Source organism: Petaurus breviceps, unplaced genomic scaffold (genome assembly GCF_028583685.1).
Source record: "Petaurus breviceps papuanus isolate PSGF00001 unplaced genomic scaffold, PetGlider_PUasm1.0 118, whole genome shotgun sequence".
Classification (NCBI taxonomy): domain Eukaryota; kingdom Metazoa; phylum Chordata; class Mammalia; order Diprotodontia; family Petauridae; genus Petaurus; species Petaurus breviceps.
Window position 1 is genome coordinate 12,643,546 of NW_027185616.1, and position 16,249 is coordinate 12,659,794.

Consider the following 16,249-nt stretch of genomic DNA (forward strand, 5'->3'; position numbering starts at 1 on the left):
AAATCTCAGGTGGCTGTAAAAATCTAGAGTTTCAAAAAAAATACTATCTTATTTTCATGACAATGTGTATACTATTTTGGAAACAGTAAATTTCCTTGGGTGATTCTCAGTTCACTTAAAGCATATTCTTGAGTTGCCCTGCTATAAGAAAGTGGGACTACAAACCTTACCAATTGTTCCCCCCAAGGCTTAGCTTCCTATTCAAAAACCAAGTACTCTCAAAGTAACAGCTCCTTCCCTGGAGACATATATGCACACATCTTTCATTTTCAGTATTCATCCACGCTAGAAAGTAGACAGGCCAATGCAGAACAGCAGTTTTAGTTCTACAGACTCAAGAACAAGGCACCCCAAAGCCATATTTTCGAAATATACCAAACATCTCCTTCTTCTAACAATCAATAAGCTATTAAAAGCTCTGAGGTAGGAGGCAGCAAAAAGAAGTTAAAATGTACTTTTCTCCAACATTCAAAAGGCACATTCTTAACTGCATTCAATACATCTTTTCCATGTTAGGATTTACAAATAAGATTTTTTTTTTATTCAATCTAGTCCAGTATCTAATATCAAAGATAATAACAATTTAATAACCAACCATTTGCCACCATGGGAAAAAAACAAACAAATAAACCCTTTTTAGATAAAGAGTATTAAGAAATTAGATTGTGGAGTTTCTAGTCTAAATTACAGAGAACAAGTGTACATTATGGGATTTCGGCCAATCTAACAACTCATCTTTTTCAGAGATTTCTTCAGAATAATCTATAACCACTGACATCCTCTATTTTCATGCCTTTGTCTATCTTCTAGAAGTGTGAAATAATTCTCTATTAGATTGTAAATTTCATTCTTCGTCCTGTAAATAGGTATAGGATAGTCTAATCTACAGGAGGAAGATGGAGTAAAGGCAGAACTAGGTTTAGATGATGAACCAAAAATCAGGCTAGTATCATAAGTGTGATCTCTCCTGTGAGATCTTTATAGCTGAAGTGCCTGGTCTCTGGATCTTTTGTTTTTAAAGGCTTGTCAGATGGTTGAGAACATCCTGTCCTTCCACTGTAAAGATAGCACTAGAGATCCACAAAATAACATTCTCTGTAAGTTTTCCTATAGCAGAGCATCACAAAATAAGGTTAACTCTCCATCCAAAGTCCTTGTTCAAATCATGCTCCATATTTTCATTTTCAGAGATAATGGTTATTTCATAAAACAGCTTCTGAAGAACCCTTAGAGAGATACTTTGGGAAAGTTACAAGATACTAAATGTTACTAGGGCAACTTAGCAGAGAAACTGTTATCTGATTAAGCACTATATGTACATGTGCATACACACATATACATATGTACATATATGTATATAGGTATGTGTGTGTGTGTGTGTGTGTGAAAACAAAGTCATGCCAAGTCACAGGTCAAAAGGGAAGTTGACCCTCTCATGCTTTTAAAGTAGAACTGAAAATCACTTCTTGCTGACTAGGGAATAAAGTTTTGACACCTTCAATGCAGATCCTTTTCTTTTTGATCCATGAAAGAATGAAAAACAGGGGTGGTTAGGTGGCATAGAATAGAGCACCGGCCCTGGAGTCGGGAGGACCTGAGTTCAAATCTGAACTCAGACACTTAACACAAAATTAGCCATGTGACTTTGGGCAAGTCACTTAACCCCAATTGCCCTACCTTGCTCCCCCTGAAAAAAAAAAGGAAAGAAAAGAAAGAGAAAAAGAAAAAGAGATTAAAAACAGGCAACTGGAGAGGAGATGCTCTTGCTATGTAACTGACAATTCTTCTTCCGCTTAGTGGAAGGACAGACTAGAAAATACTATTTCTGGAAGCATTCTGACACTGAATCAATCTGAAGGTTGAAGACCAACTACCACATAGGGTTTCTGACTCCTGGTAAAGATTAAGCAATATAACTTAAGTACAAACAAACCAGTGAGAATCTATGTACAATAATGGGTTTAGAATGAGGAGATCAATACTAACAATTAATGAAAAACATGAAATTGTGCCTTAATTGATTATTTTCAATTCCCCTAAAGCATCATAATCAAATATACTTCAGTGTGTCCCAGATCCATGATTTTACTGAAGAAGACACTGTTTCCACCAGTTCAAATTGTAAACCCTATACACCTTACTAGAAGATCTTCATAAGTCACTATTGTCTGGGGGGAAGTGAAAACTTCTCAGAACTTCCCTCTCCCTTCTCCCATCCCTTCACTTCTGCTGTTAATCAGCAGCAAGCCCTTTCAGGAGGCTTTCTGATTTCTCGCCTCTGTGGGCCCCTCCTCCCAGCCCGTGGGAGTCAGGGACAGCCTGAGCTCCCTCCTCCCCCATTTCTTTGGGACCCTTCGCCCCTTTCTCTTGCTGTCAATCAGCATCCTTGTTCTTTGTAAGCCATAGTGGTGGGCTCCTCTGTTGTTTGCCATTGGGGAAGATTTTCATGCAGAGACTTCAGCCCACCTCTCAGCCGAGGGGAGAAGAGATAGCTGGGGGAAGGGATTTGACTGCATTAAGGTATAAATTCTTGTTCTGACTTTTGTAACATACTTCTCATGGTCAGTCATGGGGAAGACTGCCCTTTTCTCCCGAGGAAGAGAATAAATTCCTGTTTTTATCCTAAGAGATCTCTGTGTTCTTGATTAAATTTTGGATAAGATTTTTCATCACAAACACTATGACTATAAAAAAAAAATTCTTTCCTGATAGCCAGCATTCTGGTGATGTGTCTCTGCAAAGTGATCTAATGGTTACATAGTGCAGTGGAAAGAAAGTTGGATTTGAAGTCTCAGTTCTGCTGCTTACTAGCTATATGTTCTTGGGCAAGTCACTGGACCTCAGTTTCTTCATCTGTAAAATGAGGGGGTTGGACCAGATAATTGTTACATCTATGATGTCATGATCCAAAAATGACAAGCTATTCAAAATATTTCCAGCTAGAGGGGAGTAATGCAAGATTAAACTTAGCTGATGTGGTCTTTGTTATTTGTCTTTCATTCTCAAAGAAGACCAATGACATCACGAGAGTGATGTCTTGACTTGCCAATGAACTGAATTTGAATGAGACAGAGCTGCACAAAGCCATCAGCCCTGCTCTCTCCTCCAGAGTTATTAGAATCCAGTGGCAAGATAATGGTCAAGACAACTGATGATGGCCCACTGATATGACCCTGCAGGAGTCAGGTTCATCTTCACTCTCATAAAGTATACATAGGATCTTATTTGAATATAAACAATTGGAGAATGAAGAGAGCATGATTTCACCCTATGTAGGAAATCCCCACGTGGCAATTCCCTTCAATGTTGTAGATCAACAACTAATCTGTAGCTTATAGTCTTAGAAAATTGCTTAGAATGCTAAGAAATTAAGTGAAATTTAGTATAATAATATTGTTCAAGTGTAGCTGTTTTCATAGCTATATTTTTATTTTTAAATATGGTGTGAAAAATTCAAGGTCATAACTCTGAGAGCTCACAAAAAGAATCTCAGTCCAAAGTCTTCCATCTCATATGACAGAACTCCTTACCTCCCACTCCTACCCCTGAAATTATTTTGCATTTACTTATCTATGTACATGTTTCCCCCAATAAAATATAAATTTACTAAGGATAAGACCATTTTCATTTTTGTCTTTCTATCCACAACAGGTATGGTACCTGGTAAACAGTAAAAAAGTGTTAGTAAAGAATTTTAAAATTTTGTTGAGTTGTGACCATGTACTACTACATCTTCAAAATGCAGGTTCAGTTTACTTGAACTGCAAATAAATTTTATTTAAAGGTTGAATCTACACACCCAGTTATAAAGTGACTGCAAACTATATTCCTGAACTTAGCACAATGCCTGCTTGACACACAGTATGCTGCATGTCGACTTAACTTGACATGAGGACGCACTTAAAAGCTCCATCTATCCCTTTCAGTACTCCCTGTGGTGAACTGTATTTATCTGCAAAGTAGTAATGGTCATAGACTAAAAGTAACCACTTCATTTTCATGCCCTAGAGAGAACTGCAATTGAACTAAATAGTCATGAATACCTACACTAACAATGAATCATTTCTGTATAGAAAAAGTGTGGTTTCAGTGACAAGCAAGAGAAAAGTCCATTTCCTTAAGGACTCTATCAATAATCAAACATTTATTAGGAACCTATTATGGTAACCAGGCATGGTGCTAAGTATATAGATGAAGAAGAAGAAGGAGGAGGAGGAGGAGGAGGAGGAAGAGGAACAACTGGCTGAAGCTACCAGTGATCCATAAATTCAACTCTGTGGATGTTACATTCTCTTTGGAAGCTCAAAATAGTCACTAAAGTTTCAGTTCATCAGTGAAAAGCAAGCAATAGAAATGGTTTCTCACTGGCAATCTATTTTATTCAAGATCAATATCTACTTGATTTCAATATTATATTTTTAATGAAGATGTCACAACAGAAAGATAAAAACTTGTTACTGTCATACAGTTGATAAAGACATCTACTATAAGAGATCAAAGATCTCTATCATAGATCTAAACACAAGCAGCTTTGTTGATGCTTATTAAAATGATCAAAAAAGCCAGATACATTGCATTGGAACAAGGAAAGGTCCCTGATGTTCCCCTGAGGATAAAAAATTCTTTAATCCATTCAACACAATCAGAGAAAAAAATATGCAAGTTTATGTCAGAAAATGAAAAAGAGAAAAGTAAGATTTTTTTAAAGCCTATTTCCATTAGTTCTTTGCTGAATATATATATGACCCTAGCAATTGCATATAATCAGATACCTTGGCAAACCATCCCACTGTGGTCCTACTATGTATATATAAACTCCCTGACTAAAGAAAAGTAGAACTATGTTTATAACTTCCCTAGATTTAGGTTTACAGATTTCCTCTTTCTGTTGATGGCAATATCCTCCTTTCCAGCCTTCCACATTCAAAACCTATTATTTTGATACTTTCTTCTCAGTTTCCCCCCGCCCCAGTTTCCAAGTTCTTTTTTATTTCCACATCAATCCTATCTGATTCTTTCTCTCCATTCAAACTACTATTCACTCTAATCCAGGACCTCATTAACCCTCAACTGGATTATTATAATGGCCCACTAATTCTCTCTCACCTTTGTGCCAATCCATCCATCACAGAGCTGCCAAAACAGTCTTTGTAACAATCAGTTAGTGTTGTTTTGAAGGCCTTCAGCAACTATTCGTATTCCTGCATTATTATGAATTATTCCCTTACAGGGATTCACCACTCAAGCCTACAATGTAGCTTTGTCTGATTTCATCCTTGTGTGCATTTGTCCAGACTACATGGAGTATACTACCTACGTACCCATACCACATGCATATCCCATTATATCCTCCTTCTCCTTCAGGGCCTAGCTCAGTACTGTTTGATCCAGGAAGCCTTTTCTGATCCTGAACGTGATCTATGCCTCTTGAAACTGTCCTAAATCAATATGGATCTCTCCTGCATTCTTGGCTTCTTCTATTTTGTAAACAAAATTTATCTGTTTAAGTACCCTGTCTATCAATTAGAATACCAGGGACCATGTCATTTTTCATGTCTGAAGTCTTTATGTCTAGCATAATACCTTTTACACAGCAGGCAATTTTTAAAATGCTGCTTAAAATTGTTGAATAGATACATTTCTTTTTCATGATTACTTATTCTATAAGGAAAGGCCAAGTGATTAACAGGAACATCTTCCCCCCTGTCCTCATCTTTCTCATTCCCCTCCCACCAGAACCTTGAATTCAGCTCTCAAAACCTGGGCACTGAAAGGTGAACTTTCAACTTATCTTGCCCAAAACAAGGCCTCCATGGAGCTTCCAGGCCATTTCCTAACCCATGCCACTGAGTCCTACTTTTCAAGTCCCCTTTATATGTTATCTTCCTCAGAACATAAACTCTTTGAGGGCAGGGGCATTCTTCCTTTCTGAAATTTTATTCATGATGCTTAACACAGTATCTAACACTCAACAAGTTCTTAAATGCTTTATTATTCATTAATTCATTTGTCCTAAGAATTAGTGAAGAGACATCACAAATAAATTAGGGGAGCTTAGAAAAATGTACCTGTTACATATATGGATAAAGGAAGATTTTATGATCAAACAAGAGATGGAGAGCATCATGTAAAGTAAAATGGTTAATTCTGATTACATGAAATTAAAAAGCATTAGCACAAAAAATTAATGTAGTCAAAATTAGAAGGAAAATGGGAAATTGGGAGAAAAAATTACAGCAAATTTTCTGATAAAGGCCTCATTTCTCAAATGTATAGGAAACTGAACCAAATTTATAAAAATAAGAGCCATTACCCACTTGATAAATGGTCAAAGGATATGATTAGACAGTGTTCAGAAGAAGAAATCAAAGCTGCCAATGATCACAAGAAAAAATGCTCTAAACTCACGTCTCACTAGAGAAATACAGATTTTAAAAACCCTTAGATACCACTTGATACCTACTGGATTGGCTAACATGACAAAAAAAGAAAATGACAAATGAAGTAGAAAAAATGGGACACTAATGCACTGTTGGTAGAGTTGTAAACTAGTCTAACCATTCTGGAGAACAATTTGAAACTATGTTCAAAGAGCCATAAAATTATGAATACCACTTAACTCAGCAATACCACTACTAGATCTGTTTGCCAAAGAGATCAAAGAAAAGGAAAAAGGACTTAGCTGTACAAAAATATTTACAGCAGATCTTTTTGTGGTGGCAAAGAATTGGAAATCAAGGAGAGATCCATCAATTAAGGAATGACTGAAAAAACCATGGTATATGATTGTGATGTACTGCAAGAAATGATGAGCAGAATGTTTTCAGAAAAACCTGGTAAGACCAACATGAACTCAGGCAAGGTGAATTGAGTAGAACAAGGAGAATACTGTATACAGTAACAGCAATATCATAAGAATGACACACTGTGAAAGACTAGCTACTCTGATCAAAAAAATGATCCCAGACAATTCCAAAGGACCAATGATAAAAAATGCTATCCACCTCCAGAGAGAGAACTTATGAACTCTGAATGCAGATTGAACCATACTTTTTTTTTCTACTTTTAACATTTTTCTTATTTTTTTTTTGTCTGTGTTTTTGCAGAGGCAGTGAAATATAATGCTAAGGAACGCCAACTTTGGAGACAGGAAGACCAGGATTTAAGTCCTACTTGCGCCACACACTAGTTTTATGACCATGAGTGAATGACTCAACTTCCAAGATGATGTCATCAAGCCAGCAAGCATTAAGTGCTTATTATTTGCCATGGACTAAGCTCGAGATACAAAGAAAAACAAAGAAACTAAAAACTAAAGACCTTCTCAAGGAAGTTACATCCTAATGGGGAAGACAACACTCGAGGGAAAAAGGCTGTCAGAGTTAAGGCTTTAGAGAAATTGTGAGATCTTCATAGGAAAAGGGCTTTCAGGATGAAACGGTAAGAAATATGGTGACTTGCTGAGAAATGAATACTGGAACCCAAGTAAAGAGGTAAATAGTAAAGGAAGAAATTGAACCGATGATGATGATGATGATGATTTTTATAATGAATTATAGTTACTGCTAAGAAGAAGATACAATCCAGAAGGATGTGAATGTATCAAAGTACTTAAAGCATTTCATAAAGCAGTTCATTTATGGCACTGCTCCCACATCATGGTAGGAAGCTGTGGGCAAAGGCAACGGAACAGAGAGATGCCCTAAGGAATGATATCTGTTTTATCATATGCAAAAAAAGTGCAAAAGTTTGTGTGGAATGTGGGAAACTAAGAATGGTTGTGAACATCCAAGACCCCCTGTTCCTGAGCCTAAACCAAACCGCATAAAACAAGCAAACAAAAAATCTTGGGTGCATCTTTGGAATTCTTGTTCATTAAGTTTTCTTCAATCTCAACCCTCTATAAGATATGGTAGAGGAAAACTGTGACCCAATTGCCTATCTGAGGGCTAATAAGGATGAGGGAGGAGGAAACAGGCATAGAGATCTGAGATTAGATGACTTCTTGGGCAGAGATCCCATGCAATTTTATATTCTAGATACAATTGTCTCAAAATCCCACGGGCTTTTGGAATTCATTTCTGTTTCAATGTTTTTGAAGCTTCTCAAATTTTATAAGTGCTATTTAACAAACTATGGTTCGTGACCAACAAAAAGACAAATGTTGGTGTAAAATGTTTACCACAATCACGTAGGATGCCCTAAAAAGAATCCCAGAATTTCAGAGTCAAGATGGGCCTCAGAGGCCATCTAGGTCAAACTGTACCTGAACAAGAAGCTGGTCTACAATGGAGCCAACCAGCAGGCATCTAGCTTTGGCATGAAGAACTCAAATGAGAGACAGCTCACTACTTTCAGAGGTGGACAATTTTGCTTTTGGAGAGTTCTTAACTTCTACTCATTTTTTCCCTTCCCATTAAGCCTAAATCTTCCTCTTTCTCCTAGTTTATACCTATTTCTCCTAGTTCTGCTCTCTAGAGCAAAGGAGAAAAAGTTTAATCTCTCTTCCATATTACAATCCTTCAGACACTGGAAGACACTTACTACATCTCTCCTAAGTCTTTTCCCATTTCAATATCCATAGTTCCATTGTTCTTGTGGTCTTTTGTCAAATTGGTTGTCATCTTTTAGATGACCCCCAGATTATAAATGTCCTTCAAAAAATGTGCTGCATAAAACCAAATACAATACTCCAGATGTGGTCTGGCGAACTGCAGTGTGAATGAAACGTCACCTTCCTCTTTCTGGAAACTCTACCTATCATAATGAGAGCTAAGATCATATTGATCATTAGCTTTTTTGGCTGCCAGATCACACTACTAGCTTATATTGAACTTGCAGTCTGCTAAAATCCCCAGATTTCTTTCAGATAAACCATCTAGCCTTGTTTCCCTCATCTTGCACTTAAGAAGTTGATTCTTGAGTGAGCTTTTATGTGTATTCCTATTAATTTTCATCTTACTAGATGTCAACCTAGCCTAATCAGCCTCTTGAGAGATCTCTCAGTTTTCTGTCTCTGAAAATTCAATAAATATGTCATCTGTGGACTTGGATATTGAGCTGGCCCTGTCTATTCTTGGAGTCTCTGGTAAACTTGCCAACCCTGTCTTCCTATGTAGTAATCTATCTGGTGCTGACTTTGTTCCCTGTTTCAGCTTCAATACTCACGGTTGAGAACAGAATGACTTTACACAATACTGTACATCCCCTCTAGGAGTTCCTGCAGGCTTCAGGTCCCATTTACTAGTGATAAAGAAAACTTCCAAACCTACTGATGTGACTCCATTCAGAGCTCTTCTAGGCTTGGACCCTGTTTCCTGGAACTTCCATTAGTTTTTGCCTCCCTACCATTCCCCCTTTCCAAGAGTTCACAGGCTTTTGGCTCCCTTCTTTTGAAGTCCTGAGATGGATGGAATAATTACTGTAATTTTAATTTTGTCTCCTTTATCACTGATCCATTTGCTGCCCTTATGGATCTTTACTTGACAGAGGAGCTCCAATAGGATTTCTCATGTTGTCATTTTAACCAGAACCTAATTCTTAAGCGTTTCTCACCACCCATTGGACTGCCTTTCCCTGGAGAAATTTTGTCCATGGATTCTCATCTAACCTTTCTGTGAACCCTGCAAAATCTGCTTTCCCAATAAGTATGTAGCATGTCAGACCATACGCAGCTGTCCTCTCCTTCCTAAATATATATTCTAAGTTGGAGTAGTTACAGACGCCTATGGTACCTATTATTTCTCCTTTAGTAATTAATTCTTGTTGATATCATAGATCATGGATCTTTTTTGAGTGGTAAAAGAAGCTGAAGTCAAATGCTGCACCTGTGGTCTTCGCTATTAAAAGAAGCAAAGGAAGGTCTCCAACTGCTTTGGGTTCATCCTCTAAGAAAGATTTATGAGAAGACATGAATGAGAACCATGCAGGATAAAGAAGCCTGGAAGGGCTGTGATCTTTACCAGCAGAGGAAGTCTACACTAATGAGGTCTAAGATCCATCAAAGTACTGTCTATATGTATGGCTACTTTCACTGTAGCATGACCTATTCTGGGGCCAATTGTGGATAATGTTTTTTTATTTTATAAAAGGTCTTTTCAGTGAGAAAGATTCTATGTAAACTTTAATAAGGCTTAAGAAATGCAACAATCTAAGATCATGAAAATGATTAAGGACACTTTCCTTTTGAGCAAAATAGAGAAAGATATGGCTGGAGGTATTTTTCTTGAAACCCCTCATTTATTTCATTAAAATTTTTTCTTTATTTTGTTGAAACTTTTCATTAAATTATTAGGTACTGTGCTCTCTATGATCAGTTAAGGGAATATGTAAATATAATTACGAAAGCAATATTTGCTGTACTTGTGTTTCCTGGTGAAAGCATGTAGCATAGTGTATCCTGTTAAATCTGCATGGTACAGAAGCAGCCATAAGTTCACCTGTTTCTGATGAAGAGGACTCAGAAGGTACAAATATTTTAAGTTTTCATACTTGAAATCCAAATACAAAATAGAGGCTCTGAAATGAATATCAAACATGAATCTATTCGATATAATCCAGCACACATTTGTTAATGCCTAATATATTTCAAGCACCGGGATACAAAGATAGATGTGAGAATTTTTTCAAAAAGCTTGCAGAGTTATAAAATAGGTGTACAAACAGCTATGATACAGGACAAAAAAGAGATGAATACAAAGGAAAATCTATGCAAAGTAATAAGAATTAATTTTTAACATCCTTTTTTAAAATTTTGAGTTCCAAATTCTCTCCTTCTATCTAGCCCCTTCTCTACCCATTGAGAAAACAATGTGATACGCACTATACCTATGAAGTCAAATAAAACATTTCTCTATTAGCCATGTTGCAAAAAGAAAATCCAGAAAAATAAAGTGAAAAACAATATGCTCTGATCTGGCCTCAGTTCATCAGTTACCACTCTGGAGATGGCTACCACTTCATCATGAGTTCTTTGGAATTATCTTGGATCATTGTCTTGATCAGAGAAACTAAGTCTTTCATAGTTGATCATCCTTACAAGATTGTTTGGACTGTGTTACAGTGTTCTGATGGTTCTGCTCACTTCACTTTACATCAGTTCATAGACATTGTCCTAAGTTTTTGTGAACCATCCCCCTCCCCATCTCTTACAGAACAACAGTGTTTCATCACAATCATATACCACAAGTTGTTCAGCCATTCCCCAATTGAACAGCGTCCCCTCAATTTTCAATTCTTTGCCACTACAAAAAGAACTGCTATAAACAGTTTTTGTACAAACAGGTCCTTTTCCTTTTCCTTTGATCTGTTGGGACACAGACCTCAAAGTACTAAGAATTCTGAGGACTGGCATGGAAGAGGTGATAACTATAGAAAGTTTCATGGAGAAGGGAGAACTTGAGGAAATCAACCAATCAGCATGTGCTGAGGACCCATTATGGGCCTTGTAGGCAAGGGCCTGGGAAGGATGGGTGTCAGTGCAAAGGATAAGATGGAAAATGGAATGTCATATATGAAGGCAGTATGAAGGCTGGTTTGGCTATATATAACAAAATAGAAAACGTGAAGCAGATCATGCAATAAGCCTGGGAAGACAGGGGGAAGCAGACCATAAAGGGTTTAAATGCCAAAGAGAAGAGTCTGTTTTCTATCCCAGAGGCAATCGGGAGCTGCCACTGGATCTTTCTGAACACAAGGGTGGGGAATGATATTGTCAGCTCTGTGCTTTAGGAAAATCACTTTGGCAGCTATATAGAGGTCAAATGAGAGACAGGAAAGATGAGGCAGAAAGGCAAATTAGGAGGCTGACGAAATAGTTCAGGTGAAAGTTAATGAGGGCCTGAGCTAGAGTAGTGGTGGTTATGTGAGAAGAGAGGAGATGGATATGAGAAATGTCACAGAATATTAACTAGCTGACTGACAGAAGCAGAATTAAATTAGTCTGGAAATTCAGGTTGAAGGCAAATCGTGGAAGGCTTTGAATGCCAGGATAAGTAGTTTATATACCATATGATAAGCAGTAGGGAATTTCTGAAAGCTTTTGAGTATAAGAATAATGTGATTAGAGCAGCAGGGCATTATGAAGATTATTCAGGCAGTGGTTTAACATACTGACTAATGTGAGGATTAAACAGAGAATATGACAGTAGTCTAGGCAAGACTCGATGTGTCCTTGTACAGCTGACACAGTGTTGAGTAAGTGCAAGGGATATTAGGCGAGTGGTTATAGAACTGACAGCAGTTGGTAATGGATAACAACAACAGCTCATATTTGTAAAGGGTTGTGAGGTGGGCAGGGCACTTTCTGCAATTCCTTCCTGAAAGGCAGGTATTACAATGATTATCCACAACTTACAAACTGGATATGGGGTCTAAAGGAGTAAGAATAATAAAAGGTAACTCATATACCCCAGAAAATATGCAATTACTCTACAAACAACTATTTCTATTTGAAATCAGGTTTAATGGCTTCTCCAACTTCTAATCAGTGAAGGAAAAATCATTGTTTTTCATGATTAGTAAGATTTTTAAAAATACGACAGATAAGTAAGGGGAGAGCTATTTATAACACCCTGCTAGTTAAGGAAAGAAAACAGACTCTTTTGGCCTGTTCCCTTATGCCTCCCAAACCCAGGAGCCACAAGAAGAGAAAAATCAGGCTAGTTGTTTATTGACTGTAAGCCACGAAATGTGCCAGTTACATAGATGCCCAGCCTTGGTAGCTGTAAAGTTCTTGAGGGAGGTGATAGCAAGAACAAAAAAGGATTTCGCCCTTGTTTATCTTATCATAGCAGCACACAAAACAACCGGTACTGGCCAAAAAAGCCACGGAGAAATCAAAGACCCAAACGGCAAATTAAATCCAGAGCTGGATTTAGGAACCCCATGAAACACAAAAGTCACATTAGAAAGGACCCAACATAAACAAGAGAGAGATTTACTAAAGCCTCAACAGTGTTGATTTTTTTTAAGTTGGAATGGAACCTACCTGGAAAGAAAGATTTATGCTAACTCCTGTAGGTATCATTAATTTTCACATTTCTACATCAAACTCAATTTCATATTTTTTCTGCTTAATGAATTCTTTATCTGCCTAGCTACAGACCAACAAAGTATAAAAAAGGAGATGTCTAGGTAAAATTTAAAAAAACCAAGTGTCTACAGGGTAAATCTTTTATCTTGGAAAGGAAGACAAGAAGAAATATTTGATAAAAACCAAAATATAGTATCCAAAAGCATCATCAACTGATCCCCAAAATACATCCTACTTATATACTCTAGGCACTATTGTTAAAAGGGAGGGGAAAGATGTCACTTTCCTAAAACCCATAAATATATTATTATTTTGAAATTAATGATTTCATTCTTTTTCCAGAATTTAAATACTAAGTAGGTTTTCTTTACTATACATAATATTTAACAAAGATTCTCTGTTCTCTACAGGGAAGGAAGCTAAAACTGAAAGAGATACTTTTCAGAAATCATGGTCACATTTTTTTTTTAAAGTAAACTGAGTTTTACTAAGCAAATGTAAAGGAAAACAACAGAAGTTAACATTTCTTACAGCCATACTAAAATGTTGAAGAACACCATACACAGTGGAACTGTAGGCAGATAACGATTCCAATTGCCCCTACAAACACTGTCAAATGTAATGCAGGTTTCAGAAAACATTTACTTCTATACAATCTTTGCTTCCAAAAGCTACCTATTTGTTTCAGGGACAAATTAAATACAAACAGAGTTGTCAATGGCACTGCATCCTTTGCAGTACCCTTTGATATAACATATGCTGGTACTGATGATTTTAGATCATTTCCTTTGCACCCCACACAGGTACAGTTTTTGAAAGCAAGGGAACATGTATTCAAAATTTTCCAATATGCTTCTAAACACATATTGAATAGCCTTGTCAATTACTGCTCAGACACAATGATTAGTTACTGATGTTAGTAACTGTGATGCTAGAAAATGTGCAAAAATTATATTACAAAGAAAAGGTGCTGTAACAATACTTTCCAATCTCAAAAAAGATATCAAAATGCTAAAAGGGCCACTTTTACCATAATAAAAGCTATTTAGTAACTGCTATTTCTATTGTTCTCTTAGATCTGGGTTGTATACTCAAAACTCAGGAAGGCTGGACACAGTTCTAAAAAGCTCCGAATACAGAAAACAGAAGTGAGGTAGCTTTAATGCTATTAAGTGCTGTGGAAACTATCTCCCTGGCAACTACATATTTTCTGTATCCATTTCATTCAGGATCTGACTTTCAAAAGCTGAAAATTCCCAAATATCTTCATGGCAAAGAAAAATAAACAAAAAATTTTTGTTTGTTCTTAAAGGTCATGGAAGCCTCTCAGGTAATGGAACATTCTAATTTCACTTTAAAATAGAAGTGTCTGCTTTCTCCTCTTATTTTCCAAGCAACACCTTACTGCTTTCTCATGACCTCAAAACAGAACTGAAAAACATCCAGACAGGAGATCTGGGTTGTTTTTTGTTTGTTTGTTTTGTTTTGTTTTCAGGGTTTGGGTGAGAGGAATAAGAAATGAACAGAAGAGGATATTTGGAAATCTGCTTTCTCTAATTTATTTTTTTTAAACAGGAGCTCATATTTTTCCAGTTTTTATTATACTGATATTGTTGCCTAGCTGAACATGAAAAATAAAATAACTTCCCTCTGCAGATTTCTTTGCCAAAAAAAAATTCATTTCTATCAGCAGGATTTCAAATTAGATATATATGCAGCTGCACCTAAACCTGCTATTCACACAATGTGTGCATTCCCTAAAAAAAACCTGTTCCAAAATACCAAGTATGGTGAGTAATTTTGGAGAGGCATATTAATTAGTAGGTAGCTATCGTCATTTATTATTTAATATCCAGGTAAGAAAAATATTAGGCATTAAGATTTTTTCACTTAGTTCATAAAAAAATAAGTATAGAACTCATGGAAAGTGTTTGGAAATTTAGGAAAACCAAGTTACAACAAAGGAAGTGAAGAACCAACCAGTCATAACCAGGGATCAACTCATATATATCCTCAAAATAAATTAGTCCCAAAAGAAACACTATTGTCTCAATGTATCAAAGGGAAAAAAATTTAAGTATAAGGAACAATCTAAAAAGTACAAAATATGGAGCAATTCTGCTCTACCATCCTCCCAGACCTTGGGAAAGAACCTATGAAGTTTCCATTCATCTCGTCATTCTTCACTCACAATGGTGGAAGATCATGATGTGCTAATGTGTTGTTCTCTTGAAGCCAACAGAAACTTTCATGAGAAAGCCATGGTTTCAAGCAAGCTCAGGTGGTAGGTAGAATATTTCTTCCTTATGTTAAGATTTTTGCCAGAACTGACTGAAAAATTAAATGACAAAATATTTCCTGCGATGGGTTCTACAATTTTTTATGTAGGGTATAATGGAACTGGGGGACAAAAAAAAGGGAGAAGAGAGTTAGGGAATGAAGTGGAGCTCATGTGTATGTCGTTAATGTTCTGTCTTTAAGAAAAAGAGACCATATATGGTAGAAATAAGAACAATAAAATAGTCTTAGAGAAGTTCTGATTTTTTAAAATTACTCTTATGGGGTCTACTTAAGAATAATGGTGCTCAGGGGCGGCTAGGTGGCATAGTGAGTAAAGCTCCAGCCCTGGAGTCAGGAGGACCCGAGTTCAGTTCCAGCCTCGACCACTTAACACCTACACAAAAAAACTAGCCATGTAACCTTGGGCAAGTTACTTAACCCCAATTACCCTCCAAAAGGCCAAAAAAAAAAAGAATAATGGTTCTCACCTGATATACATGGAATGCATTAGCAGCCTTCCCTCGAAGAAAAACAGAGGGAATCCAGACATTTATCAGAGCTCGGTTTGATCTAATCAAAATAAAGAGAGAGAAAATGGTCAAAATGGGTCACTGTCACTCACTGTTTTAAGATCATGAAAATAAACAAGTGATTTCACCTTTAACTTAAAACACTGAAAGAAAATCATTTATAATAACACATGCTTTTATTTAAAACTAAGTAAAAACCTATTTCAGTCTAATGTGTCAGTCTATAAGCTGTCTTCATGGGAAACTTGGCTTAAAATAATTTTTTTCCTCCACTAATGGCTAGCTTCAAATTACAGCAGAGCAGAAGGCATTATAGGCAATGGGAACAATTCAAAATCAACTGTGTCCTAACAGGATTGCATGGTTGTGAGGGTACCAGACCTTCCTGCTCATTAAAGCTGTTGTA

At 36.7% G+C, this 16,249-nt stretch overlaps 1 protein-coding gene across 8 annotated transcripts in view; it reads right to left on the bottom strand.

The window, feature by feature from the left end:
* The window catches only part of SNX29 (sorting nexin 29), a 691,881-nt gene that overhangs the window by 225,418 nt on the left and 450,214 nt on the right, over positions 1-16,249 (bottom strand). For all 8 annotated transcript variants that reach the window (XM_069086196.1, XM_069086188.1, XM_069086239.1 and 5 more), the window contains one exon: positions 15,802-15,883. In XM_069086196.1, coding sequence (XP_068942297.1) covers positions 15,802-15,883 — 82 coding nt within the window. The remainder of the gene's footprint in view (positions 1-15,801; positions 15,884-16,249) is intronic.